This window comes from Taeniopygia guttata, chromosome 35 (assembly GCF_048771995.1).
Source record: "Taeniopygia guttata chromosome 35, bTaeGut7.mat, whole genome shotgun sequence".
NCBI classification, from domain to species: Eukaryota; Metazoa; Chordata; class Aves; order Passeriformes; family Estrildidae; genus Taeniopygia; species Taeniopygia guttata.
In genome coordinates, this window is record NC_133060.1 from 3,008,272 (window position 1) to 3,033,850 (window position 25,579).

Here is a 25,579-nt window from a genome sequence, read left to right on the forward strand (position 1 = left end):
TGGTTTCACCTGGGACAGAATTAATTTTCTTCTTAGTACAGTGTTTTTGAATTTAGTATGAGAGCAACACTGATAACAAACTGATGTTTTGGTTGTTGATAAGTAGTGCTGGTTTGTATCAAGGACTTTCCTGTTCTCCACACTCTGCTAGTGAGTAGGTGCACCAGAAGCCAGGAGGGAGCCAGGAGAGCTGACCAGAACTGGCCAAAGGGACATTCCATAGTAAAGAATATCATGTCCAGTATATAAACTGACAGGATCTAGTCAGGTGCCTTGATGTTTTCTTCTATACTCCAGCACAAAACCTACTAAATGTTGTTATTTTATGCACGCCAACCCTTAGAGGAGATAAATTCCAACCTAACTTCTGTTAATCTAACATGGAACATCTAATATCTGAGGTAAATTAATTGTCTTGTTCTCATTTACCATTCTTCTGTCCTTATTAGGCAACATGGAATTAAAACACTGAAGAGAAAAGGTGGTTGAGCACTTGAAGCCAGTACTAAAGATAAGAACACTCTCCTTTTTTTTTCCTTTTCTTAAGAGGCTAGTTTCTACTTGGGTTTGTTGTACCTTTGCCCTACATCTTTACTTTTATGTGGTAATAGCAAACGAGAAAAAAGAATGAACAGCAAGGACTATATAACCAGCCCCCTCTCCTTCTATTTCTAGAAATGCTCAAGAGGTCCAGATAGACAACAGACCCCAATTTAGGGAATTGAAAAGTAACAAAAGACAACATCAAATCCTAAAAAATTATTTAGAATAGCTTTTGTGTGTGTTTTTTTGTGGTTTTCTTTGGTGCTTTTTTTTTTTTTTGTGGGGGGGGAGTTGTTTGTTTATTTGGGGTTTTTTGGTTGGTTTTTGTTCTGAACAGAGAAGCAGCTTACCTGGATAACTTTTTTATTTGGTGCATTTGCTGACTGTTCCAGAGTTTTGGCTTTCTTCTTTTCCTTTCTTTTTTCCTTATCAGCAAAAGTCCCACGCATTTTAGAGATGATATCAGAGTCTGTTTTTGCATACTGAATATGCTTTTCAAAAGAAAAAATTAAAAAAATAAAAACAGAGTATATTCTGCAGTCAATAATACTGAACATTTTGCACCATGCACATTAACTGTGTATTGACACCCTTTTTTTTTGCAGAAACCTTTTATATTAAAACATTGTTATAAAATGTAGGTACACTTATGAAGTAAACAATTCTCAGTTTTTTCTGAACACAAGTACAGAAGTCTAAAAAAAACCCTAATATGGAAATTACTAACTTTAGTTCATTGAAATTGGAACTCCATTTATCTGACATCTTTTTAACATCTGTCAAGGTAACACCTACAGAGAGATTCATTTGAGCTACACAGAGGACATCTGAGAAAATCAGAACTAGCGTCTATTAAAATGGAGTTTTCAGTCCCATTTTAAAGGGAGTTAAAATTTGACAGGGATTTCTCAGATCTCTGCAGAAATGTAAATTCAGCAAAACCCAAACTTCTTAAACAGAAAAGGCAAGTATCTTAAAAAACAACTTACCATTGGTTTCCCATAAAATGGAAAGCCTTGTAGCTGTCTCAAGGCATTGGTGGATGATCCAAGTTCTTTAAATATAACAAATGCCTGTCCTCTCATCTTCATGGTCTTTAAAGCCACAATGTCGACCACATGACCAAACTGTGAGAACAACGCGTACAGGGACCTCTTCAGCTCTGGGCACCAGGGAGAAAACAGATTACAACAGGTCACAGGCAAATTCCCACTTCTACCAAGACTGCTGTCCTTTGGGAACAATTACAAGACAATCAAAAGCAAAGAATTACGGACACCCAGATGCTCTCGGACACTAGGTCATGAAAAGCATGCCTTGTGAACAAAGGAATAACCTTAAAAGCAATAGCAGTAGCCTGTTGCATATTCATATATCTCATACATGATGCATAAATTCCTTGCAAATTAAGAACTCTTCTATATTTTGTCAACTTCTATCCTTTAATCCTGGTGGTTCCATAAAGACTGAGAGAAGGTGGAAGAATGTTTGTCTTTTCCGATAAGGAGGTTGTAACTCTTTATGGGCCACAAGTCACTGCCATCTCTGTGTGAAGAGTTTCTTGATTATCTCATCTCTTGCTTGAGCTAGTAAAAAAATACTACATGCAGGGTTTCGATTTTAACATTATGTTGTAACCTAAAACTCTATTTAACACACTACTTAAGAGAATGAATACAGCATAACTTTCTAACATTACACATATAATATTCATTGTAACATTTGTAAAAAGCCAATCATAAAATATGCATTCTTCACAGAAAGTGTTGAAATGGTAAAAATAGTCAAAACCCCTTAGGAATTGGGAGGAAAACCTGAGGCAGTGGCAGCTAACACCTCAGAAACCCGTGGCTTTTGCTCCTCTCTTCGACCTGAGAGCTTCCTGGGCAGGGGCAACTCTTCCAATTGCATCAGCGTGGCCATGGCTGGGAAGGCAGCGAGCAGATGGGTTTAGCTTCTCCTGCCAGCCCCTGAAGTGCCAGCTGTCATCTGTGTGCGCTGAGGATTCCGCTTCAGACTCGGAACTGGCGCAGCTGCTCCTGGGCGCTGCTGGCACGCGGGCGCAGCGGTGCTGCAGCAGCTGTCCCGCACACAGGGAGGGCTCTGGAGCCTCCCAGGGCCCCCAAGGAGCGGAGCAGGGAAGGTGCCGGGATCTGCTGCAGGGCCGTGGGGTTGTGGGGGATCCTTCGGTCTCTTGGATGGGGCAGGGAGGGGGCAAATGGAATCACGGTGAGACAGGGATCAGGCAGCCCCACACCAGGCAGCGTTTTCGCCTCTGAGAGCTCCTCTGAGCTGAGCGAGCTGGTGAATCCTGCAGAGCAAATGAGACCCGGGAGTGAGGGAAAGGCTGGCTGGGAAGGAGTCAGATAAACCCGTGTGGGCATTTCCCTTTCCAAGGGGCTCCTGGGGAGACAAAGGGGACAAGAGGGATTCCCCATCTCACGACATTCCCTTATTTCCTTCAGTAGCTATTTGCAGTCACTGCATACAAGAGTTTACTTGATCCCTTTGATGCCAGGGAGCACCAAGAACTTGAACCTCGCTGGAGTCCAACCCTGTCTACCTATCACCGAGCAGAGGGAAAAGATAAAGAACCTGGGTGGGGGTTGAGCCAAAATGGCATTTTGCCACTTTTGATCTCCTCACAGCTTTTGCAGTAGGGCAACAATCCCATCGCTGCAAACCACTCCCTTTTGCAAGGCACATGTGGACCTCGCTGGTAGCTCAGGGCTCCTGAAGGGGCTGCTGCAGTTGGCAACCGGAGCTGTTGTTGAACTTTTCACATTGCTTAACCCGCCCTGCCAAATGCCATCAAGTGGCTGAGGAAGGACACAAAAAGATTACCCTGCAGGAAGTGAGGCCAAAAGCTTAGAAAAGGATGAAAGAAATGCTCTGATGATGACAATGACAAAAAACACAATTTATTTTTGACAGCAAATGAGCACCCACCACCCTCCAGCCCTCCCAGACTGGCAGGCCGAGCGGGGCCGTTTCCATGGCATGAGGAGCTGGCAGCCTGCGGAGAGAAACCAGAGAGCCACGGTCAGTCACAGAAGGCTCCTGTGCCCCTGTCCCACCATGGCCTGTGCCCGGGCCAGGCTGCTGGCTGTGCTCAGAGCCCAAACCTCCTGACCCATTCTCCGTTTCTAGAGAAGGGCAGCATGGCAGGCCACATTCCATCTCCTCCGCTTAAGCACAGCACAGCAGCCTCCTCAGCAGCTGCAAGGGCGGGATGCCCGTGTGCCTGCTGCCCTTTGCCCGAAGCCCTTCTGCCAGCCGAGCTGTGGAGCCGGGTACCCACCTCTGCAGACCTGCTGCCAGGAGAGGAGCCGATCCCGCACGAGGTCCTCGTCCTTCTTGAGGGGGATGTCCCCACAGACCGTGACCCCTAGGGTAGCGCTGGCACTGGACACGCTCCATGGATGGTCCGGGCACCAGGTGTAATCTTCCTGGGAAAACAAGGAACAATTGCATGAAAGTCAATTCAAAACAAGACCTGGAAACAAGAAAAAGCGCCAAAGCCTGTCAGTGTTTCATGGGCCTGAGGAGGGTCTGGCCACTCCATGCAGGAATTAAACCTGTCCACGGGTGGGGAAAAACCCCACCATTCCCGCCCATAAACGCACCCCTTCCTCAGGGGCCTGCAGACCAGCTGGGGCACGGCTTCCAAACCCGTCCCCCTCTGCTGCCCCCACCCACATGGATAAATGCTTTTGTCAGGCTGGCTGCCCCCACCCCAGCCCGTGCCGGGCTGGCTGGCAAAAGCTGTCAGCAAGGCCAGGAGCTGGCTCCCCTTCCACAGCATCCGTCCCCTGTCCCAACAAAACCAGCTTGGCAGCCAGGGGAAAAATTAATATTTCCCAGCGCCGCTGAGCGGGGAACCTGCGACGCGTGGCCAGGCCGAGCCCCGCCACGCCTGGAAGCACGAGCACGGCCAGGCCGAGCCCCGCCACGCCTGGAAGCACGAGCACGGCCAGGCCGAGCCCCGCCACGCCTGGAAGCACCAGCACGGCCAGGCCGAGCCCCGCCACACCTGGAAGCACGAGCACGGCCAGGCCGAGCCCTGCCATGCCTGAAAGCACCAGCACGGCCAGGCCGAGCCCCGCCACACCTGGAAGCACGAGCACGGCCAGGCCGAGCCCTGCCATGCCTGGAAGCACGAGCATCCCCTGCCCCTGCGCCGGCTGGGGACTCATCTTGATTTCATCGGGGCTCAGAGTGTGTCCTCCAGGAAGGGGCTGCCGCCAAAGCCAAAAGGCTTTGCCCCGCCAGCGGCCAGCTCCAGGATGGTGTTCCCAGCTGCACGTGGTGCTCCAGAAGAACATGCCAGCTGTGCCTCGGCTTGCGGGGACATCACGATGCCATTGAGCTGCAGGGGGATGTTTCCCCTGTTCCAGTCTATGGCACCTTCACCGCACTGCCACCGCTTCTCCAACAGGACAGGGAGCACTGAGCCACTCCCTCCAAAGCTCGCTGGGACCAGCAGAAGCATCTCCCCGGCTGCGCTCTCTCCTCCATGCTGCGGCCACAGGGAAACGCTCCGGGGTTTTCTTGGAGTGCCACAAGACGCATGCAGCTGGTACTTGCTGGGCTCCTGGATCCTACTGAGCGGAGCGATGGATCTCTGCTGTCTCCTGGGCCAGGCAGGGCTCCTGCAGCCAAGAATGCTCAAAAAGGTCCTCCAGTGAGGGCCTGTCTGTGGGGTCCATGGATAAACACCACCTGATGAGGTGCTGGCACTCTGCAGTGACAAACCAGACACGGCCGCTCAGCGGGACAAGGCTCCTGTCCACGCTCTCCCACATTCCTCGGTGCCCAGGCCACACTAGAAGTGCTCAGAGCTGCAGCCAAAAGCTTTCCGTCGATCCTCCCTTCCGGATGAGAGCAGCACAGAGGCACACGTGCCACCTCCTCTAGCTAAGCCCAGGAGATCAGCCTCCTCACTAGCTGCAGGAGCGGGGCGCTTATGTGCCAGCTGCCCCCTCCCAGCCCCATTCTTCCTCCCGAGCCTTGAAGGCACATCCCCACCTTGAGACACCCGGGGAGGGAAGAAGAGCTGGCTCCGGACGATGTCCTCGTTTGTGTGGAAAGGAAGGTGCCCACAGACCATGTCATAGAGCAGGATGCCCAGGGACCAGATGGTGGCTGGCCGGCCATGGTAGCAGCCAAAGAGGATCCACTCCAGTGGGCTGTATGGGACACAGGCACAGCTCATCAGGCTGATGCTGCTCCCTCCCTTCCTCCATCCCAGCCAGCTCCCGTTCCACAACAGCCAGCCCCTGCCCTGCTGAAAAGTAACTTGGCTGCAGCCGGCTGAAGAAGATTTCCCCCTCCCTCTTCCGCCTCTGCCAGCAAAGGGGGAACCTCTGCTGCCTGGCTGGGCCCCAGCACTGGGCTCACCTGACATCCGTGTGTAGAACGTGTCCTGGAGGATCGTGCCGCACCCGAAGTCAATGAGCTTCGCCTCGCCCGTGGCCAGGTTGACGAGGACGTTCTGGGCCTTGATGTCGCGGTGCAGGACGCCGCGGCTGGAGCAGTGCCGCACGGCCTCCAGCCCCTGGCGGAACAGCACCCGCGCCACGGGCTCCGTCAGGAACCCCCGCTCGGCCAGCGAGTACCAGAGGTCCTGGCAGCGCTGCGGACGCTCCGTGACCAGCGCGAAGCCGTCGGGCAGCTCGAACCAGCCCAGGAGCCGCACGATGCTGTGGAAGCCGGGGCACGACACCATCCACAGCAGCGCCAGCTCCAGGGGCACAGGGGCGCCGCTGTGCTGCGGGGGAACCGCGATGCCCTCAGCGGGGCCGATGCTGCGCCGCGCCTCGGGCACCCCTGCCCGGCCCCAGCGCAGGAGGGGCAGGAGCTGCTCCAGCTGCTGGAGCTGATTGCCCTGAGATTCCCTGGGCAGTCCCTGGTGAGGCAGCTGGGCCCTGCAGCCCATGGAGGGCACGGAGGGCAGAGATGCACCTGCAGCGCCTGCAGGAGCCCGTGCCGGAGCAGGGGGATGCCTGAGCGGAGGCTGCGACCCCGTGAGAAACCTGTGCTGGAGCAGGGACCTGGCAGGGACCTGAAAACCCCTGGAGAGGAGCCCACGCTGGAGCAGGGTCCTGCTAGGACCTGTGAGCCCATGGAGGAGCGAGCCACGCTGCAGCAGACTGTGGAGAACTGCTGTCCGTGGGATGAACTCACCGTGGAGAAGTTCATGGAGAAGTGTCTCCAGGAGGGACCCCTGGCCCAGCAGGGAACGACTCCTCTCCCCGAGCAGCAGGAGAAACAACAGGGGATGAACTGACCAGAGCCCCCATTCCCTGTCTCCCTGCACCCACTGGGGGGGAGGTAGAGCTGGGAAGGAGGGAGGGAAGGGCAGAAGGAGTTTTTAAAGCTTTGTTTTACTTCTCACTGTCCTGCCCTGATCCAGATAGCAATAAATTCCATTAATATCTCCAATTTTGAAAATGTTTTGCCCATGATGGCATTTGCTGAGTGATCTGTCCCAGTCCTTAGCTCAACCCATGAAGCCTTCATTCTGTTTTCTCTCTCCTGTCCATCTCTGGAGGGGAGTCAGAGAGCAGCTTTGGTGGGTGCCTGACATCCATCCAGGGTGAACAGACAACACTTCCTTTCCTTCATTCTTTCTTTCTTTCCAGAGGTCACTGTGATGGGGTTGAGTAGGGCTTTGAAGGGGGGAGTGAAGGTGGTGGGGAGTAGTGGGGACAGGAGCCACAGGGACGAGGGACAGGCATCAGAGGGGCCTGGGGAGCTGTCAGGGGGCACGGCCTGTCCCCCTGGCCCAGCAGCAGGGGACAGGGGGCACGGCCTGTCCCCCTGGCCCAGCAGCAGGGACAGGGGGCACGGCCTGTACCCCTGGCCCAGCAGCAGGGGACAGAGGGCACGGCCTGTCCCCCTGGCCCAGCAGCAGGGACAGGGGGCACGGCCTGTCCCCCTGGCCCAGCAGCAGGGGACAGAGGGCACGGCCTGTCCCCCTGGCCCAGCAGCAGGGACAGGGGGCACGGCCTGTCCCCCTGGCCCAGCAGCAGGGGACAGGGGGCATGGCCTGTCCCCTTGGCCCAGCAGCAGGGACAGGGGGCACGGCCTGTCCCCCTGGCCCAGCAGCAGGGACAGGGGGCACGGCCTGTCCCCCTGGCCCAGCAGCAGGGACAGGGGGCATGGCCTGTCCCCTTGGCCCAGCAGCAGGGACAGGGGGCACGGCCTGTCCCCTAGACCCAGCAGCAGGGGACAGGGGGCACGGCCTGTCCCCCTGGCCCAGCAGCAGCCCCGTGCCCTGCCCAAGGCGCTCCCAGCAGGGGCTGGGCCCCAGAGGCAGGGGGAGACCCCAGTCCCGGGGCAGCGTTTCTGCCCCGTCCCCTGTCCAGCCCAGCCTGCCCCGTGTGCGCAGTGACCGCTGGCACGGGCTGCACTGGACACTGTGACCTGCTGGGGACACTGGGAGCTGCCCCGCTGTGACACTGCCGATAAACATGTTGAGCTAAGACAAGGATGGGGACATGGGGGGGATCTTGCAGGGGATGTGGGGGATGCTGGGTTTGAGGGACTTGAGGGTTCCTGGGAGGGACCTGGGAGTTGCTCAGGGTTTTGGGCACCCCAGGCTGAGCGGCTCCACTTGCACTGGGAGACCCTGGTGGAGGTTCTGGGCAGCTGGTCAAGGACCCCCTGCCCTGGAACTGTCCCCATGTGCCCCCATCCCAACGCCTCGTCCCCCTGCAGTGGCTGCCCCATTCCTTACTCCCCTTCCATACTCCCCTTGCCCCTGCCTGTTCCCATGTCCCCCCGGTCCCGTTCCTGTTCTGCTCCCACAGCAATCCGGACCCCATTCTTGATCCCTGTTCAGTATTCCCTGTCCCTGTCCCCATTCCCAGTCCTATTCCCTGTCCCCATTCCTGGTCCCTGTCCCCATTCCCTGTCTCTGTCACCAAAAGCACAAGGAAACATGACAGTCTTTCGGTAGATTCTCTTTGTCCTGTGAAGTTGAGTAGCTGTTGGTGTTTCTGTGCTGCTGCTAATCCCTTCCATGACAAAATCATTCTGGGAAGGAGCAACAACATCTGACACGCACCAAGTGTTGCCACCAGCTGCTCCAGGTGCTGCTACCAACAGCCCCTGTAGGACGGAGCACAGCCCCCAGTGCACACCAAAAGCCAGGGAATCTCAGGAAAACGGGAAACTGGACAAGACAAACGCAGATCTGAACCAATGTGGTTAATCAAATGTTCTCCGTTTATTCGAGATACGATGGTAGTTTATATAAGCTTCTACATAGTTTACAGAAACAAAGGCACTCTGATTGCTAGGCTAACAATGTTTACCTTTTCCTTAAAGTGGCTTGAGCCTTACACTATAAACGTATACTAATTCACACCCAGACAGCCCAGTGGTCCCCGTCACACCTTAATACTATTTCTATCTGCACCACAAGCTCTGAATTTCTAACTGCGTCAGAGGCTTGACGGCCTCACAAGGCCCAAATCTGGGGCCTAGGCTGGAGTAGCTCAAATCTCATAACTCATGTCCTCTTTCTCTGAAAAATGCTGCAACACACACCAGCTTTGGCTGCCCTCTGGCAGAGAAGCCCTTTTGGGGCACAGGTTTCTGGGGCAGCAGACGGGCACCGGTGCTGCCAGGGCTCGGGGGAACTCTGCTTCGGTGGGGACTGTGCCTCAGCGGCTGATGTCAGCGCTCCCCGGGCCCCAGGCTCAGAGCAGCATTCCTGCCCTGGCCCACACGTTCCTGGTCTGTGTCACACGGCCGTGCTTAGGATGGCCACCACGTGGGACGTGTCCCGAGGAGGCCGTGCCAGCTTCTGTGCAGGGCCCCGTGCCCTTCCCGCCGCGGCTGCGTCGGCAGCCCTGGGGGCTCCTGCTGCTCTGAGCCCGCAGAGCAGGGCAGCGTTTGCTGATGGTCTGAGCCGTTCCTAAAGATCCTGTTGGGCTGTCTGACACACTTGGGGCAAGGCATTCCTTCCAACCTGGGCCACTCTGGGAGGGTGGGGGTGGCCCCAGGGCAGGTGGCAGAGTGTGCAAGGGCCCTTTGTGACACGGTGCAGCATGGTCACCGTGGAATGGAACGGGACAGGGTATCCAAGGGCCCTTTGTGACACGGTGCAGCATGGTCACCGTGGAATGGAACGGGACAGGGTATCCAAGGGCCCTTTGTGACACGGTGCAGCATGGTCACCGTGGAATGGAACGGGACAGGGTATCCAAGGGCCCTTTGTGACACGCTGCAGCATGGTCACCGTGGAATGGAACGGGACAGGGTATCCAAGGGCCCTTTGTGACATGCTGTGGCATAGGTGTTGGAAGTGACAAGGCCACTCCACAGTGCTCTGTGCACGCGACGAGACAGGACGGAGAGAGCGGTGCTGTAAGGAGCCTTGGCACAGCCACTCGTTCCTTGCTGACTTGGAGATTTCCCGAGGTATTACTCCTGCAGGTGACCTCGTGGCCAGACCAGAGCACTTGGTGACCCCTGGCCTTCCCAAGGCATCTCTTCTGCAGCTGCCCTCGAGGGCCGACCGTGGCATTTGCTTTGCACTGTCCTTGACAGGAGTCTCCTGTCCTTGTGGCTGGAGCCCCCAAGACCAGAGTGCAGGATTTGCTGTCCTGTAGCCTTGCCAAGACTTCACTCTTGCAGGTGCCCTCAAGGCACGACTGCAGCACTTGCTGACTCGGACCTTTTCCTTTTCACCTTCTGCAAGTAGCCATGAATCCAGGCAGTGACGCAGAGCACAGACCTGCGAGCGTGCCCAAGCTGGCCTGGGGGAAGGAGGAGAAAGAAGGCCCTGGAACTGCCCCAGCACAGCAGCCTGAAGAGGTGGAGCAGTTCCAGCCACTGCAGAAGGGTGAGTGGCAGAGCTGGGCCACAGGGCTGGTGCCTGCAGCCAGCTTGGCCCCATGCCATGCCATGCCATGCCATGCCATGCCATGCCATGCCATGCCATGCCATGCCATGCCATCCCATCCCATCCCATCCCATCCCATCCCATCCCATCCCCTGGGGCCATGCCCATGGACAGGATGGAATAGGGGCCGGGCAGACACCCCACAGCCGTGCTCCATGCCCTGGGGCGGCGCGGGGCTGTCCCTGCCTGGGCAGCGCAGGGCTGGGCTGTGTTCTCCGGCCTCTCCCGCAGCCCCTCAGCTCGGGCTGCGCTCGCTCTTTGCCAGGTGCAGCCGTGCAGCGCACACGAGAGCAGGAACGCACCCGTGGCCGCTTCCGCAGAACAGCGCAGGTACCTGCAGCCATCCCCACCTGGGCTGGGCCTGCTGGCACTGCTCAGCCCAGCACTGTGCTCAGAGCACTCCATGCAACATCCCGGGCTTCTTGCCCTTCTGCTACAGATGGTTTGCAAATTCATGAAGAGGATTCGGGAGGAAGAGAGCAGCGTCGTGGGCACTGTGGTCAGAGCGTACTCTCCCATCTTCAAAACCAAGGCCAGTGCTGCCCTGCTGGATATGCTTGTGGAGGAGGGTCCTTCCAGCCCAAAGCAAGTGAGCAGCCTGTGGCCTGGCTTTTCTCCTCCCAGCAGTTGCGTGGCCTCCCAAGCCACGCCTGCTGTTCCCTGGAAGCCTTTGAGGCCATGGCAGTGTGGTGGCAAGGGAAGCACTTCTCTGGGGCAGCTGGGCACATTCCTTCCTCTGGCAGCTTTCCAAGTCTCCCCTGCCTTCTCCAGGTGCCCGCCATGGTGAGGTACATCCACCAGTGGCTGGTGGCCAATGAGTTTCCTGAGTACAATCTGTACAGGCCCCTTCTGGATCTGACAGAGGCACAGCCCTCTGACGTGGTGATGGCTCTCCTGCGTGTGGCCCCAGTCTGTGACAGGTACGGGGCTCACCTGCCCAGAGGGCTCAGGGCTCAGCAGCCCTTCACCCTGTACAGCCTGTCCCAGATGTCTGACCAACAGAGAATTCCAGGGCCCTCTGGCTGCTCCCTTTGCCAGCCCTGGCCCCTGCCAGCCCCCCAGCGTGCTGCCATGCTTCCCCCCTGCCCCTCAGGGGCCAGTCCCCACAGGGCTGGGCTGCCTGTGTGCTGCCAGTGAGGGCCAGTGGGCAGAGGCAGGGCTGGCAGAGCAGCTCAGCTCCCCGCTGCCACCCAGGCCACGCTGCTGTGTCCCAGACTCCTCTGAGACAGAGGTCTGACCCCACAGAGCTGCTTTGGCCATGTGGAAGAGCATCATGTGCACGCCCAGGACTGCAGAGCCAGCCATGCTCGTACTCCTCGATGTGCTGGGGAGCTGGCCAGAGCACAGCACGTGCACCTCCGATGGGGACCACACGGCTGTCCTTGCCCTGGCTGTGAGTTTCTGCCTTTGCTGGCCCCAAGGCCACCTCTCCAGCAGCTCTCCATCCTCCCTCCCCCACGGCGTCTCCCTGCCTCAGGCGCTGGGCTGAAACCTGGCCTCGGGGCAGCTTCAGGGCCACCAGGCCAGGTGCTCCCCCTTCGGTGCTCCCCCTTCGTCTCTCCGGGCCTCTCCCTCCCGCACTGGGCCCTGCCACACGGACACCTCGGCACTGAGCGCTGTCTCGGGCTGCTCTGTCCTTTGCAGGCAACCGTGGTGATGTGGAAGATCCTCCAGCTGCCCTGTGTGCCACATGTAGTCACCGTGTGTTTCCCCTGCCTCTTTGTGCATCTGCTCTTCCAAGTGCTCTTCAGCACTCTGGATATGCCACAGGAGGTCGATACCTTCTGGAAGGGATGCCAGCAGCAACACGGCCTTGCCTCCAACCCCAGCAGGTGCTCCATGCCAGTCCTCCTGTCCTTGCCACATCCCTGGGCAGGGGCCAGTGCCCCCAGCGTGACCTGGGCTTTGCTCTGCGCACAGCTTTGCAGAGCAGACCCTGAAGGCCCTGCTCTGCCGACTGCACTATGAGGATGTGGTGGTGGCCATGGAAGACAAGGGTGGCTGGGACACACTGCTCTGTGCTGACACCCACCACTGTGCTGTGGGCGTGCTGGCCAGGTGAGACCCCCTGCTCCCCAGCTGTCCCCGGCATGTGTGCCCTGTGCCCCAGGTGCCCCACACAGTCCCCGTGGCCATGGGCCAGAAGCCCTTGTCACCAAGGGACGGCCAAGGAGGCTGCAAAAGGCTGGGAGAGGAGCGTGCCCAAGAGCAGCAACCTCCCAGAGGGCTCAGCTGCCCCTTGCAGGGTGCTGGAGAAAGGCCAGACCTCTGGGAGTCAGTCCTGGGAGAGGTTTGTCCCCGCTGGCTCAGGGTTTGGCTCCTATTTCCTCCTGTCAGAGAAATGCACCGTGCATCCGAAGCCGTGTGTTCCGCGATTGCATTCCAGCTGCTCGGGCTGCTCAGCAAAGACACGCCATGCCGGGATTTGGCCGCCCTGGCGTTCCTTGTGGAGGTGAGCCTGAAGGCCAGCGCTGCCTCGCTGAGCTGCCTCCCGGCTCTCTGCCCTCTCTTGGCCGCAGTGCCTGGGACAGAGCCCGCGCCCTGTGCTGCTGCCTGGGCCCGGCCCTGTGCGGTTCTGGGCTCCCGCCGGCCGCTCCCCCGTCATTGCCCTGTGCCTTTCAGGTCCTGGAGCGCCTGAACCTGAGTGAATGCCGTGACAGCGTCCTGGAGTTCTTGTCAAAGAACCTGCAGAGCGAGTGCAGGGGGAGGCGTCGCTTGGCACTCAGAGGCCTCGTGGTGCTCGGCACCACCAGTGTCTCGGTGAGAAGAGCGCAGGGGCTGAAGCCGTGCTGCCAGCGTGGGGCTGGGGAAGGCAGTCCCTGGGGCTCGGCTGGCCTTGGGGCACTGAGGCAGCTGCTGCCAGCTCTCCTGCCTCCTGCTGCAGCTGCCCCAGTGCTTTGGCACAGGCCTTTGGCCCCTGTCAGTTCAAACATTGTACGTCCTCCAGGAAGCAGAGAGAGCTCCATACTCCATCTTTGACAACCTGCATGATCGGCTCCGCAGGGCATGGAGGAGACGGCCTCGTCTGTCGGGGCTCGGCTGGCTGCGCTGCTGGAGCTCTTCAGAGAACTGAACCCAGAGGCTCTGTCTGCTGGGGCCGCCCGAGCCAGCAGGAATGTTTCGTTTCTTTAAGATTGTTCTTTCTGTCTTTTTGTTTTACTTTAGCATATAAATATAGGATGTGTTTCAATACACAGACTCCCAGGATCTTTCTTTTGCTGCCCAGGTTCTGCAGGGTCTAGGGGAAGAGGGACAAAAGGGATCCTGGGCTCAGCAAGCTGCCCAGGCATGCAGGGTTGCAGGGAAAATGGCCAGAAGCCCCTTGGCCTTTGGTGGTTCTGCCAAAGCCTTTGTGCTGCCCACAGAGCAGATGGGCAGGGGCTGGAGCTGTGGGGATCTCTGTGAGAGCGGTGCCTGGAGATGGCCACAAGCCCTGTCCCAGGCAGGAAGCGCCATCCGTGTCCTCCTGCCCGTGTGTTGCTGCCTGGATTGCTGAGGGCTCCCAGGTGCCTCTGGATGGGGCTCCTCTGGAGCTCCTGTGGGGCTGCGGCGCTGCTGCCGGGCAGGTTGGCCGGGCTGGGGAGAGCCTGAGGGGACGGGGCCACGAAGGGATGAGGGGCTGCGGAAGCCCTGACAGGACAAGGCAGTGGGAAGGCACGGGGGGGACGTGTGAGGGAGTGGGTAACCTTGGCTCGGGGAGGAAAGTGGGTTGGAGCCAAAGAGACCACTCACCCCGATGTTCCTGTGGCAAACAGAGCACGTTTATTCTCAAGCCCTTCCTTCTAAAGGGCCTTTGAAAAACCCAGTCTGGATGATTTCACTGTTCTGATCTCTGTGCCCCTTCAGATTCTGGCCTGGGGAATGCCTGCAGCCTTGGGAGAGATGTGATGGGCCGGGCCCCTGTCAGTCAAACCAGGGCTGGTACATTCACCCCGTACAAGCCAGCCTGCACGGTGACACGGCAACAGAGTGCGAGGCACAGCTGCGGGTGCTCCCCGTGAACCTCAGCTCTGGGACCACTGTCTGCCCCAAGCTTCAGGGGCTGCAGGGGGAGCCCGGCTGGGCTCTGCCCTGGGGCCATCCTGCAGGGACAGCTGCACACAGCCTGCAGCTTTGGGAATGGCAGTAGTGCCTAGGGTGGGGGGGAAGCTGCAAGTCCTTGACTGCTGTCTTGTGTTGCTGAGAAGAGGAAGGACATCTTGGAACTGGGGATGCTCTATTTGAAGTCAAGTGGGCAACTTTGTGGTGGGGGAGCTGCGTGGGCCAACAGGACGCAGGGGTGCCGGTCAAGAGCAGCTGAAGGTGGGCCAGTGTGTGGCCAGGTGGCCAAGAAGGCCAAGGATGCCCTGGCCTGTGTCAGCAGCAGTGGGGCAGCAGGAGCAGGGCAGTGACCGTCCCCCTGGGCTGGGCAGCGCTGCGGCCATGGCTGGGAGTGCTGTGTCCACTTGTGGGCCCCTCTGAAGCAGAAAGTCCTCGAGGGGCTGGAGCGTGTGCAGAGAAGGACACGGGAGCTGGGGAAGGCTGTGGAGTGCAAGGCCAAGGAGGAGGTGCTGAGGGAGCTTTAGCCTGGACAACGGGAGGAAAATGGTGAACATGGAAAATCCCATGAAATACACTGAACTGGAAGATATTGGCAAGGGGTGAGTCCAGCCACAGTTACTTCTACACAACCATGGGCCAGGTGTTTTGCTGGTATATCAGGTGTTTCACTGGAAGATCTATCCAGTGTGAACTCAGGCCAGCTGCAAACGTGTTCAGATACTGGGGATAGATTGTCCCATCGCTTCAGTGCTGCTCAGAATTTGTGTGTGTGCTCAGAAAGCATTGTCAGAGACATCTCCATGCTGCCGAGGTCTTGCCTGCATCAAGGAACAGGACCTGGAAGATCTCTTTGTCTCTCAAGTGTGGGACAGCTCTGTGTTAACTTCTTTAGCATTTTTGTATGTCTCAAAATCACACTGCCACACTAATGAAAAAAGAAGAACCTTGCTTGCCTGAAAGAGCAACCTACCTCCTATCAAAGCTGTGAAATAACAGTTCTCAGGAACATTTCTTTCCCATGGTTTGTGGAAGGAAATATTGCATGGTCAGGATAGGAACCACACAGTTTAGAAACTGAAACCCAAGATGAAAGAATAAATTCCCTTTAGGAGCTGAGGCAGTAAACCCCAACGCTTCAGCAACCGGCCCAGGCACTGCCCATGCATTTGAGAGGAAAAAGGATCATCTGCCTTCTGACAGAGCCCTCCTGCATCCTGCAAGTTTTAGGCATTTACAGCAGAGATCTCCTGTGTGGGCTGGCTTTCACTCTACAAAATAAACAGCTTCTCCTTTCTCTGCTTCTGTTTTGTTTCTAGGACTTTTGGACATGTGGTTAGAGCACTCAACAAAGCCACAGGAGGAGAGGTAAATGTCAACAGGCCCCGCACACTCTGCTGCACCCGAGGGGCTTTCTCCTCTGGTGTGGGCAGCTGTGGCCAGAGCTTTGGGCAGAGCTGTGCTGAAAAGGCAAAAGAAGCACAGACTGGTGCCAGCCTGCAAAGTACATTTGGGACAGTCTTTGTCCTTCTCAGCTGCCAAAAAGAAGGCCCAGAGGGCAGCAGTTCATTTCGGAGAAGGATGTGCTCACTCGCTCTCAATTGCTAAAACAAAGGTGGTGCCTTAGAGCATCTCACTGCTCTTTGGGGCGACAGGTTCCGAGTCCTGAATTCTCATCTCTGCCTGCCAGAAAATGCATCTGAAAGTTACTGGTAGTTCCTCAGCCACCTGCAGTGCTGCACTTGGGAACTGCACACAGGGAGAGATCTGCAAGGCATCCCTAAAAACCATCGCCCAAGTTGTATCCACAGAGTATTGAGGCATGGATCACTTCTTCTGAATCCCATACAAAGCAGCAGGGAGTGTGCTCAGAGGTTTGTGAGTGATAGCTGAGACACCACTGTTAGCAAGTGGACACGGCAAAACCTCAGTGGCCCCGTGTCCTGTAACTGGCCTCCAAGGGCGCGGAGCAATGGGCTGTTGCAATGTCAGTTCCAGTTCCTGCAGTGCCTAATCACGAGGCAGTTTGGCACAGCTCGGCTGTGTCATTGCAAAATCACTCGCTCCATGTGCCTTGTGGTCTCGTGCCACCAACTTCTCAAGTTACTGATTTTCAGTGTCATTTTAGGTTGCCATAAAGAAAATAAGACTTAAAGGATTGAAGAGGAAGCAAGTAACCGTTAATGAAATCAGTCTCATGAAGAGGCATAGGAGTCCCAGTGTTGTGAATTATTTAGACAGGTGAGTGGTCATGGACTTATCCCATGAATGTGTGTTTACATACAGCAAACACGAGAGGTTAAAAACCCACTTTGGTCACTTCTAGAAAGTAGAGCTGTTGATTATTCTGTATTAATATTTCTCTACTCATCTCCAATGGATGAGAAGAGAGTGCATCTTGTCTGCATGAGTCTTCCCTGGCGCACGTAGTTCGAAAATTATTCAGAAATTATTCAAAACCTGGATCATCTGTATCTTACTAAGTTAATACCCTCTAAGTTCACTGCCTCCACATTTTTTTGGGATAGATTTTTTAAAGTTTCTTAAATGCTGATGAACCATCCTAAAGCTGATTTCCCTTGGATTGTTGCCCTTCTTTTCCATTGCTATGCATGCCAGGAAGACTAGGTGCTTATTTCCAGGAACACCATGCGTGACAGGCTTTTTATGTGGGCTGTTACTAAACCATGATTTTCGTTCGCTGGCCATCTAAGACATCTCCTTTTTCACAGCTGTTCTTTTCTCCTTGAGACTGCACAGATTGCAAACAACACACAGCCAAGAGGGAATGTCTATTGCTTTGATTCTGCCTTTGTCTCAAAGGGACCAGAAAACAAGAATCAACCCCTGTCTTTTCCAAACAGCAATGTAGCCATGTACGTTCATCCCCGTGCCCTTGTTTCCTTCTTTCAGCTACCTTCTGGGTGAGGAACTCTGGCTGCTCATGGAGTACATGGACGGAGGCGCTCTGAGCGATGTCATCAGCAAGACCTGCCTGTGTGAAGGTGACATAGCATCCATCAGTCAGGAGGTCAGCAATCCCACCTGTGCTTCCAAGGGTTTGGGCAGGATTGTCTGGGAAACAGGGGCTCAGAACAGGAGAGGTTTCATGTATAAAGCTTTGTTTCTGCATTGCTGGTATGCTATGGGCAAGTAAAAGCATCTCAAGTGAAATGCCTGCCAGTGCCCTCGCACTCACTGTACTCTGTTCTTGTACTCTTATCTCCTGCTGCTGTATTCTCACTCTGCCTCTTGTATTTGCTGTTCTCCATCTTGCCTCCTTAAACCTTTGCCTGTCTTCGCTGCATTCCTTGCTTGTAAAAGCAAAGGTGCTGGTAGCAGGATTTGAAACGAACAGCAAAGGAAAAAGGGGAGACTCATTTCTCTCAGTCCTCAGCTAAAAACCACAGTAGTGCAGCCAAAATGCGCTTTGCTTCTGAGCACACCCACTGCAGCAGCAGTCATCCTGGCTGGTTTGCAGGGGACAGTGTACAACAACAGCAGGTGCTGTTGCTCTTTCAAAAGCTGGCATGCCTTTCCTTAGAAAGGTCCTGCTCTGCAAGTGTTGGAGCAGCAGCTCTTCCTCTCAATGGCGCTGCGTTCTGCCATTACTCGCCATTCCCCAGCACAGGGCATCTTTTAGATTCTTTGTTTCTTTTCTTGTGCCATGGAATCACAGCGCTAATTTTTGCCCTCCTGTTTCTCTTTTCTCTCTCAGTGCCTGCAAGGACTGGATTTTCTTCCCTCAAACCACGTAATCCACCGAGATGTGACGAGCAGCAACATCCTTTTCGGAGCCGACGGCTCTGTCAAGCTGGGTCAGTATATTCCTGGTCAGGTGCAGTGTTCCAGGGATGTGGGGTGAGGGGCTGCTTTGAGTGACTGCCAGCTCCCCAAAAATGGTGCTGGGGGCAGTGCAGGGACCCCCCCACTGTGAGCTGATGGCACGGTTGCAATGTGCACAGAGGTATGACGAGGAACAAGCAGCCAAGAGTGGCATTGCTCTGTGTGTGTCCCTTCCAGAGGGAGGCAGTTACAAGTCTAAAGCTTCCAAAGAACAAAAGCCACTGCTGAAGGCAGTGTAAAAAATGTGGGGATTTTTTAAGTCGCCAATACCATATTTCCTTGGCTAAAGTCCTGAGGAAACAGAGCAGGGACAGTTGTCCAGGACATTCAACAGCACGTTCTCAAACTTCTACTGGGGAATTCCTTTGCTCAATTTCCTAATTGCACAGAATTCAAATAAAACCAGTATTTTGCTTTCCCCTCAGCTGATTTTGGCATCTCTGTTGAGCTCGGCCCTGAGGAGAAGAGACCCTCCTCGGTAGCCGGGACTCCTTGGTGGATGGCGCCTGAAGTGGTGATGCGTGAACCATATGGCCCCAAAGTGGACATATGGTCTTTTGGAATTGTGGGAATTGAAATGGTAGAACAAAATGTTCCTTACTGGAACCAAAGTCCTGCCACGGTAAGGAGCAAATACTGATCCCGCTTGTCTTTCTCACCTGCCCCGTGTTCTGCGTGCCATTGGACAAAATCCCATTGCCATCTGCTGGAACGACTTCCACCTAAAAATGTCCCTGCAACACATCAGCATCTGCTGCAGTTTTGGTTGCATCAGTGTGGAACTCAAGCCTTACCACATGCAAACAAACCCCATTCTCAGGCAACACTTTCCTTTGGGTTATAAGCGGTTCCAGTTCTTTTGTCTGTGTAGATGACCCCAATAGCAGGAAACGAGCATCTTAGAACTGGTGTTATCCTTCCAGAAATGAAGGAAAGAACCCCAAACCCAGCAAAGTTTCTAAAACAGTGGTTTCTAGAGAGGAACTTAACCCCCTGTGCAGTTTCTGCTCACTGGGAAAGATGCCTGAAACCTGGGCAGGAGGCTTCAAGGCCCCAGAGTCCCTTCTTCTTCTTGTGCAGTGTTGCTGAAACACTTAGTGGCCGTGTTTCTCTCATAGCCCAAGCCTCGTTCTCCACGTCACCAAGCCGGAGCCTGGTGAGGGGGAGAGCCTGCCAAAACCTCCTGTTTGTTTCCTGGCATTTTCTGGGATGGGCCTACCACTCATGCATTGACTTGAGTAGGCAAACGAGCAGAGGGTGTCCATAGGGATGGCATTTCTCCTTTTTCTGAGCAGGAAAAGTTTTTCTTTTGCTGCATAAGGGAAGATGAAATTTTTAGACTGCTGAGAGACAGAGCTGCAGGTGGCTCCTGTGTGCCCAAGCAGGCATTTTCATCCCAATACATTTGTGCATGCATCTTAATGTGTCTGTGTTGAATATGAGATTGTAAATGTTTGTTTCTTTACCTGGGGATTAACTGGTGGATTTCCTTTCTTTTCTTCCAATTACCATTGTTTTCAAGAGCAGGACAAAAAACTTGATGAGTCTTGTTCTATGGCAACTGTGCTTAAGGGACCAACAAGCACTGCAGAGATGCCGTTCATGTACTAATCCTTGGAATTAGTTAACATAGCAAAGTCCCCCTTCCAAAAAGGCTGTCCAGCTGGTGTGAATCCTCAGAGAAGGAAATGTGCTTTTGCTGATGTAGTTCCCACTAACTAGGTCAGTCAATGAAATTGGCTGCCAAGGCAAGATTGGCAGGATGTTGGCAAAGCTGTGGTGGCATCAGAGTTTGGGTTTTTTGTTGGTAAAGGAAAGTCATCCCTGGGTCTCTGCCAGGGCAGAAACTGCCACTGCAGAATGGAGGTTAAACAATGGGCTCTGGAGAGCAGTTACAGAAGGGAAAGAAGCAGGTGGAGCCTCGTGTTCCCTTTTTCTCCAGACTAAACACCTGAGAGCCACAGCAGGGACGCCTCAGCTGCGGCAGCCCAAGCTCCTCTCGGCTTGGCTGCGTGACTTCCTGAGCTGCTGCCTGCAGAGAGACGAGGAGCGGCGCTGGTCTGCCGACGAGCTCCTGCAGGTAAAACGCAAAGGGGCTGCAGGTGAAAGAGTGTGCGAGGGATGGGCTCCTCCTCCAGTGAGGCCCGAGGCATCAGATGAGCCCCCTTCCTCCTCACCTCCACTCTTGGTGCTCTTCAAATGAAAATGCTGAGCAGTGCTGGGCTGGGCTGGGCTGGTAGGGCTCTGTAAAGTCCTCTGGTCCAAGTGTCCTGCAATGAGCAGGGACATCTTTAAAGAGATCAGGTTGCTCAGAGCCCTGTCCCACCTGACCTGGGATGGTTCCAGGGATGGGGCACCTACAAGTCCTGGGACAACCTGTGCCAGGGTGGCACCATGCTCCGAGTAAACCAGTTCTTCCTTAGACCTACTCTGATTAGATCCCCTTTGTGTTTAAAACTATTCACCCACATTCTATTGTAACTGGCCCTGTTAAAAAATGTGTCCCCCACTTTCTTCAATGCCACTCTGGAGTCTTGGAAAGGGGCAATAAAGTCTCCCTGGGGCCTGTTCTTCACAAAACTGAATAACTCCACCTCTCGGGTGCTCTGTTTTCTGACTGTCTCTGTTGCCCTGTTTTGGAACTGGGTGGTGTGTTCTGTTTTACCTAACAGCAAAAGAATTGAAGTAGAGCAATGCAGGGTACAGAGCCATGAAATGGTGGCAGAGGAACCCAAGGCTGCCAGCCCTGGCAGAGCAGTCTGGAGAGATTTGGCTGTGGGCAGGAGGGGCTGTGGGGCCTCCCTGTGAGCCTCTGAGGGGCCCTGGTTTGTGCCCCCCACCCCACCCTTAGAGGCTTCTGGCACACAAACAGGGACAGCTGGGAGGGACTTGTCCCAGCCCCGTCTGCTGCCTGGCACGCTCAGGCAGAGGGGAACTGGCCCAGGCTGCTGCCAGGTTGTGTGGCAGAGAGGTGCGGGGACGCTGTGCTCCAGGAGGGTTTGGATGGATGCAGACGAGAGATCTCTGAAGGCTGCTCTTAGAATATCAGGTTTGTTACAGAGGGGGAAAGGTCCTGCGTGGAGCCGCCAGACGCAGCACGGGGCAGGGCCTGAGGGAGTGGGGAGGGAGAGACAAGGGGGAGAGAGAGACAAGAGGATGCTCCAGGAGAGGGTGGAAGTTCCAGGAGGGGGGGAGTTCCAGGAGAAGGGGAGTTCCAGGAGAAGGGGAGTTCCAAGAGAGGGGAAATTCCAAGAGAGGGGAAATTCCAAGAGGGCGTCTGGCTCCTCAGGGACTCCTTATCAGGGGGTTTCAAGGTGGGCTGGAACAAGACCTGGGCCAATGGGGTCACAGACACCTGATGCTTCAGGGGAGGGTTACAGGTGTGGGATGAACCATACATTGGGGTGAGATCCAACAGTCCATTTGGCCTTTGGACCTATCTACTTCTCTAACTTCACTGGTTAAACTAACACTCCACCAATTCTCTCTTCTTATAAGGAAGAAAGTACAACAATTATTTTTTACATGAACAGTGCATGAGACTCTAGTAGAAATATGTAAACATTAGGAGGCAGAGAAAACTTTTAAGAAAACTTTAAAGCATTTGAAAGAGCAGGGTGATATTACACAGCCTTCCTGTGATGTCACACACCCCTGTGATGTCACACAGACATCTATGGGATGTCATATTGCCCCTGTGATGTCACACACATCTCTGTGATGTCACACAGCCCCTCTGATGTCACTCAGCCTTCCTGTGATGTCACACAAACCTGTGACATCACACAACCTCCTGTGATGTCACACAGAAATCTCTGTGATGTCACACAGCTTCTTTGATGTCATACAGCCCCTGTGATGTCACACAGCATCCTGTGATGTCACGCACACATTTCTGTGATGTCATATTGCTCCTGTGAAGTCATACCTCTATCTCTGATGTCACATGGACATCTCTGTGATGTCACAAAGCAGCTGTGACATCACACCGCTTTTGGTGATGTCACATGGACATCTCTGTGATGTCATATTGCCCCTGTGATGTCACACAGACATATCTGTGATGTTACTCGGACATCTCTGTGACGTCATATTGCCCCTGTGATGTCACACAGACATATCTGTGATGCCACATTGCCCCTGTGATGACACACAGCTCTCTTTGATGTCACATGGATATCTCTGTGATGTCACACTGTTCCTTTGATGTCACACAGGTCTCTGTGATGTCACAGAGCCCCTGTGATGTCACACTGTTGCACTAGGACACAAAATAACTCACATCGTCATATTAAGATTAAAAGAGAAAAAGGAAGTAACTTTTATTTTTGCTTTATGTAATATATTAAATTTTTAAAGCGGCAATGGATTGGAGGATGTAATTACTACTTCTCTAACTTCACTGGTTAAACTAACACTCCATCAATTCTCTCTTCTTATAAGGAAGAAAGTACAACAATTATTATTTACATGAACAGTGCATGAGAACTCTAGTAGAAATATGTAAACATTATGTCCTAGGGTGACTGTTATGGTGTTTGTATCTCCAATCGTGTGTTCTGTTTACGTTTGATATTATGTTCTGTGCTTTCAGAACTGACTCTGAAAGTGAAGGTTTGTTTTGCTGTGTTATCATCTGGTTCACCTCCCCCCATGTCTGCTGGAAAGCTAGAAAAGGCTAGGGCTGGCTGGCTGGCTTTGCTTTGCTTGCTTGCTTGCTTGGCTTGCTTGCTTTGCCTGCTTTCTTGCTTTGCTTCCTAGTTAGGTTAAGCAGTCCAATTCTTTCCCTGGACTGTTGCTTTTTTCCCTTCCTCTTTCTGAATATCATCCAGCCTGCTCTGGACTGGGATCTGGGAAACACCAAAGAACACCAGGAGCCTGCATTTGGAGATCTGCAGCAGCCATCCCCAGTGCTGGAGAGCAATCCCCAGTGCCCAGACCCGGGCGACCACTCCCAGGAAAGACCTTCTGGATTTGTTCATCTCTTCAGAGGGGTGAAAGAGTTTTGTTGTCATCTGGTGTTGTTAATTGTTTTGGTGCTGGGGAGTGCTTTGTTGTTGAATAAACAGGTTCTTTTCCACTTCTCTCTCAGAGGGAATTTTTCCCTGAACCAGGTGTGTGGAGAGGGGCCGTGGGGGTTTATTTCCTGGGTTTTCCCCAAATTTGCCCTAAACTAGGACAAATATTTTGGCGCCCAACGTGGGGCTCGAGAGAGTGGAAAAAACCCTGTTGTAATCATATTTTTGTTCCAATTATTTTGTGTGGGTATGGAGCAGTTACTGGTTATGTTGTTTGAATTAATATTGTCTCTTGGGGTGAAGGCCTGCATGTGTCTCTGGTCCCTAGGGGTTTTTGAGATCTTAATCCCCCTATGGTCCCTAGGTTTATTTTTTTATCCAGGAATAGCTCCAGTATTGTCCCTAATACGTAGGTTTTGCGGTAGAAGGGCACTGACCAGAATATCCATCGTGCTGTGCTTGGGTGTAATAGATTCCAGAGGGTTTATAAAGGTGCTGAGGTCTGTTCCTGGAATGTATGGTTCATGGTTATGGTTGTACAGCCAGTTTGTTAGAGGGGAAGTAGGGGATGAGGCTTTTCAGCCTTTGCTTTCCTTCTTCTCCTCTGAATTTGTTACCTCCCTATTAGAGAATGTTCAGTTTCCCCTGATTGTTAAGGAGACCATCTTCCTGGTGTTTAATCTGGTAAGCTTTCTCTATACAGTCTGCAGTCTCTCTAGAATGAGGGCTGAGATTTCTAGAGGGGCTGATGAGACCTCTGACCCAGGAGTAGACCCAGGTGTGAGAAATCCTGAGTGGTGTGGGAAATGGGAGGAGATGGGCCAAATTTTAAAGGAATTTTCTGACCCTATAGCCTGGGACTTTCCTAGTGAACAAATTCAGAATCCGGCTGAGGTGGCGAAGTACTTGAAAGAGAAGTGCCATGATAACTCTAAGGAGAAAAAAATCATTGCAGTGAGCTGGGCCCTGGCATATGCTTATCGCACCCTGCTAGATACTGTAGGGCAGCAGACAGAGGAAGGGCGGCAGGGAGATAAATCAGCAGCTATCCCAGTCACTCAGGCTGCAGCCAACACCCCCGGCTCAAAGCCAGCAGCTAAACCAGACAGTGAGCCTAGGCTAGCAGCTAAACCAGACAGTGAGCCTAGGCTAGCAGCTAAACCAGACAGTGAGCCTAGGCCAGCAGCTAAACCAGACTCAGCAGCCAAGCCTCAACCAATGGCTGTTGCTACTAGCACAAGGAGTGGGAAGCGCACAGAAAAGACCAATCGACCAGTGGATGATGACGATGATGATGATAATGCAGGAGAGGGACCCTCAATGCCTGCTGACATAAAATCAGAAGTCAAAGCAACTGGTACAAGATCAGAGGCCAATACTGAGTCCTTTTCCCTAAAGGACCTTCGTGGCCTGAGGAAGGATTATACCCGACGACCTGATGAGTCTGTAATTAGTTGGTTGGTCCGTCTTTGGGATGCTGCAGGCGAGGCTACAATTCTGGATGGTACTGAGGCAAGACATTTGGGATCCCTGTCACATGATCCTGTCATTGATCAAGAAATGATGAGGGGGGCTAACCCTCACAGCCTCTGGGCACGGGTTCTGGAAAGTGTAGCACAAAGATACCTGTGTGCAGATGATCTTTATATGCAGCAAACCCAGTGGAAGACTATAGAACAAGGGATCCAACGTCTGAGAGAAATGGCAGTGGCAGAGATTATCTTCTCAGATGAAATAACAACTAGGAATCCAGACTTGGTACCATGTACATCTGTGATGTGGCGAAAACTTGTACGGCTTGGGCCACATGACTACACTTCTGCCTTAGCAATAATGAAGCAAGATGAGAGGGATGAGACCGTGCTCGAAATGGCAAGGAAACTCCGAGCATATGCAGATGCTGTACATGGCCCAACCCATGCCAGAATTGCAGCAGTGGAAACACGTCTGCAGAAATTAGAAGATAAGATAGAGGAGAATCATAAGAGACTCAGGGAGGAGATAAAGGAGGACCTTCTCCAAATCTCAGCAGTACAGATCAGAGGTTCTGGTATCCAACGTAGACGTTCCTCAGATGGTGAGAGAAGGTACACCCCACGAACTGAGCTGTGGTTCTTCCTGCACGATTGCAGAGAAAACATGAGGAAATGGGATGGAAAACCTACTGGTCCTCTGGCACAACGGGTGCATGAATTGAAGGAAGGTAAGACTCAGAGAG

The 25,579-nt window shown here is 53.8% G+C and overlaps 2 protein-coding genes across 2 annotated transcripts in view; both read right to left on the reverse strand.

Moving 5' to 3' along the window:
* LOC140681387 (U2 small nuclear ribonucleoprotein B''-like) overlaps positions 1 to 1,745 on the reverse strand; it is a 399,750-nt gene extending 398,005 nt beyond the window's left edge. Inside the window, exons 1-2 of the mRNA XM_072921130.1 lie at positions 1,533 to 1,745; positions 894 to 1,034 (exon numbers count right to left, since the gene is read on the reverse strand). Coding sequence (XP_072777231.1) covers positions 894 to 1,034; positions 1,533 to 1,634 — 243 coding nt within the window. The 5' untranslated portion in view covers positions 1,635 to 1,745. The remainder of the gene's footprint in view (positions 1 to 893; positions 1,035 to 1,532) is intronic.
* Positions 1,746 to 5,144: 3,399 nt separating this feature from the next.
* LOC140681364 (serine/threonine-protein kinase pim-1-like) lies at positions 5,145 to 13,448 on the reverse strand. Its single transcript, XM_072921021.1, has 4 exons — positions 13,391 to 13,448; positions 5,949 to 6,372; positions 5,572 to 5,753; positions 5,145 to 5,284 (listed from the first exon to the last, which is right to left on the reverse strand). The coding sequence occupies exons 1-4, from the start codon at positions 13,446 to 13,448 to the stop codon at positions 5,145 to 5,147; spliced, it is 804 nt and encodes a 267-aa protein (XP_072777122.1).
* Positions 13,449 to 25,579: the final 12,131 nt, after the last annotated feature.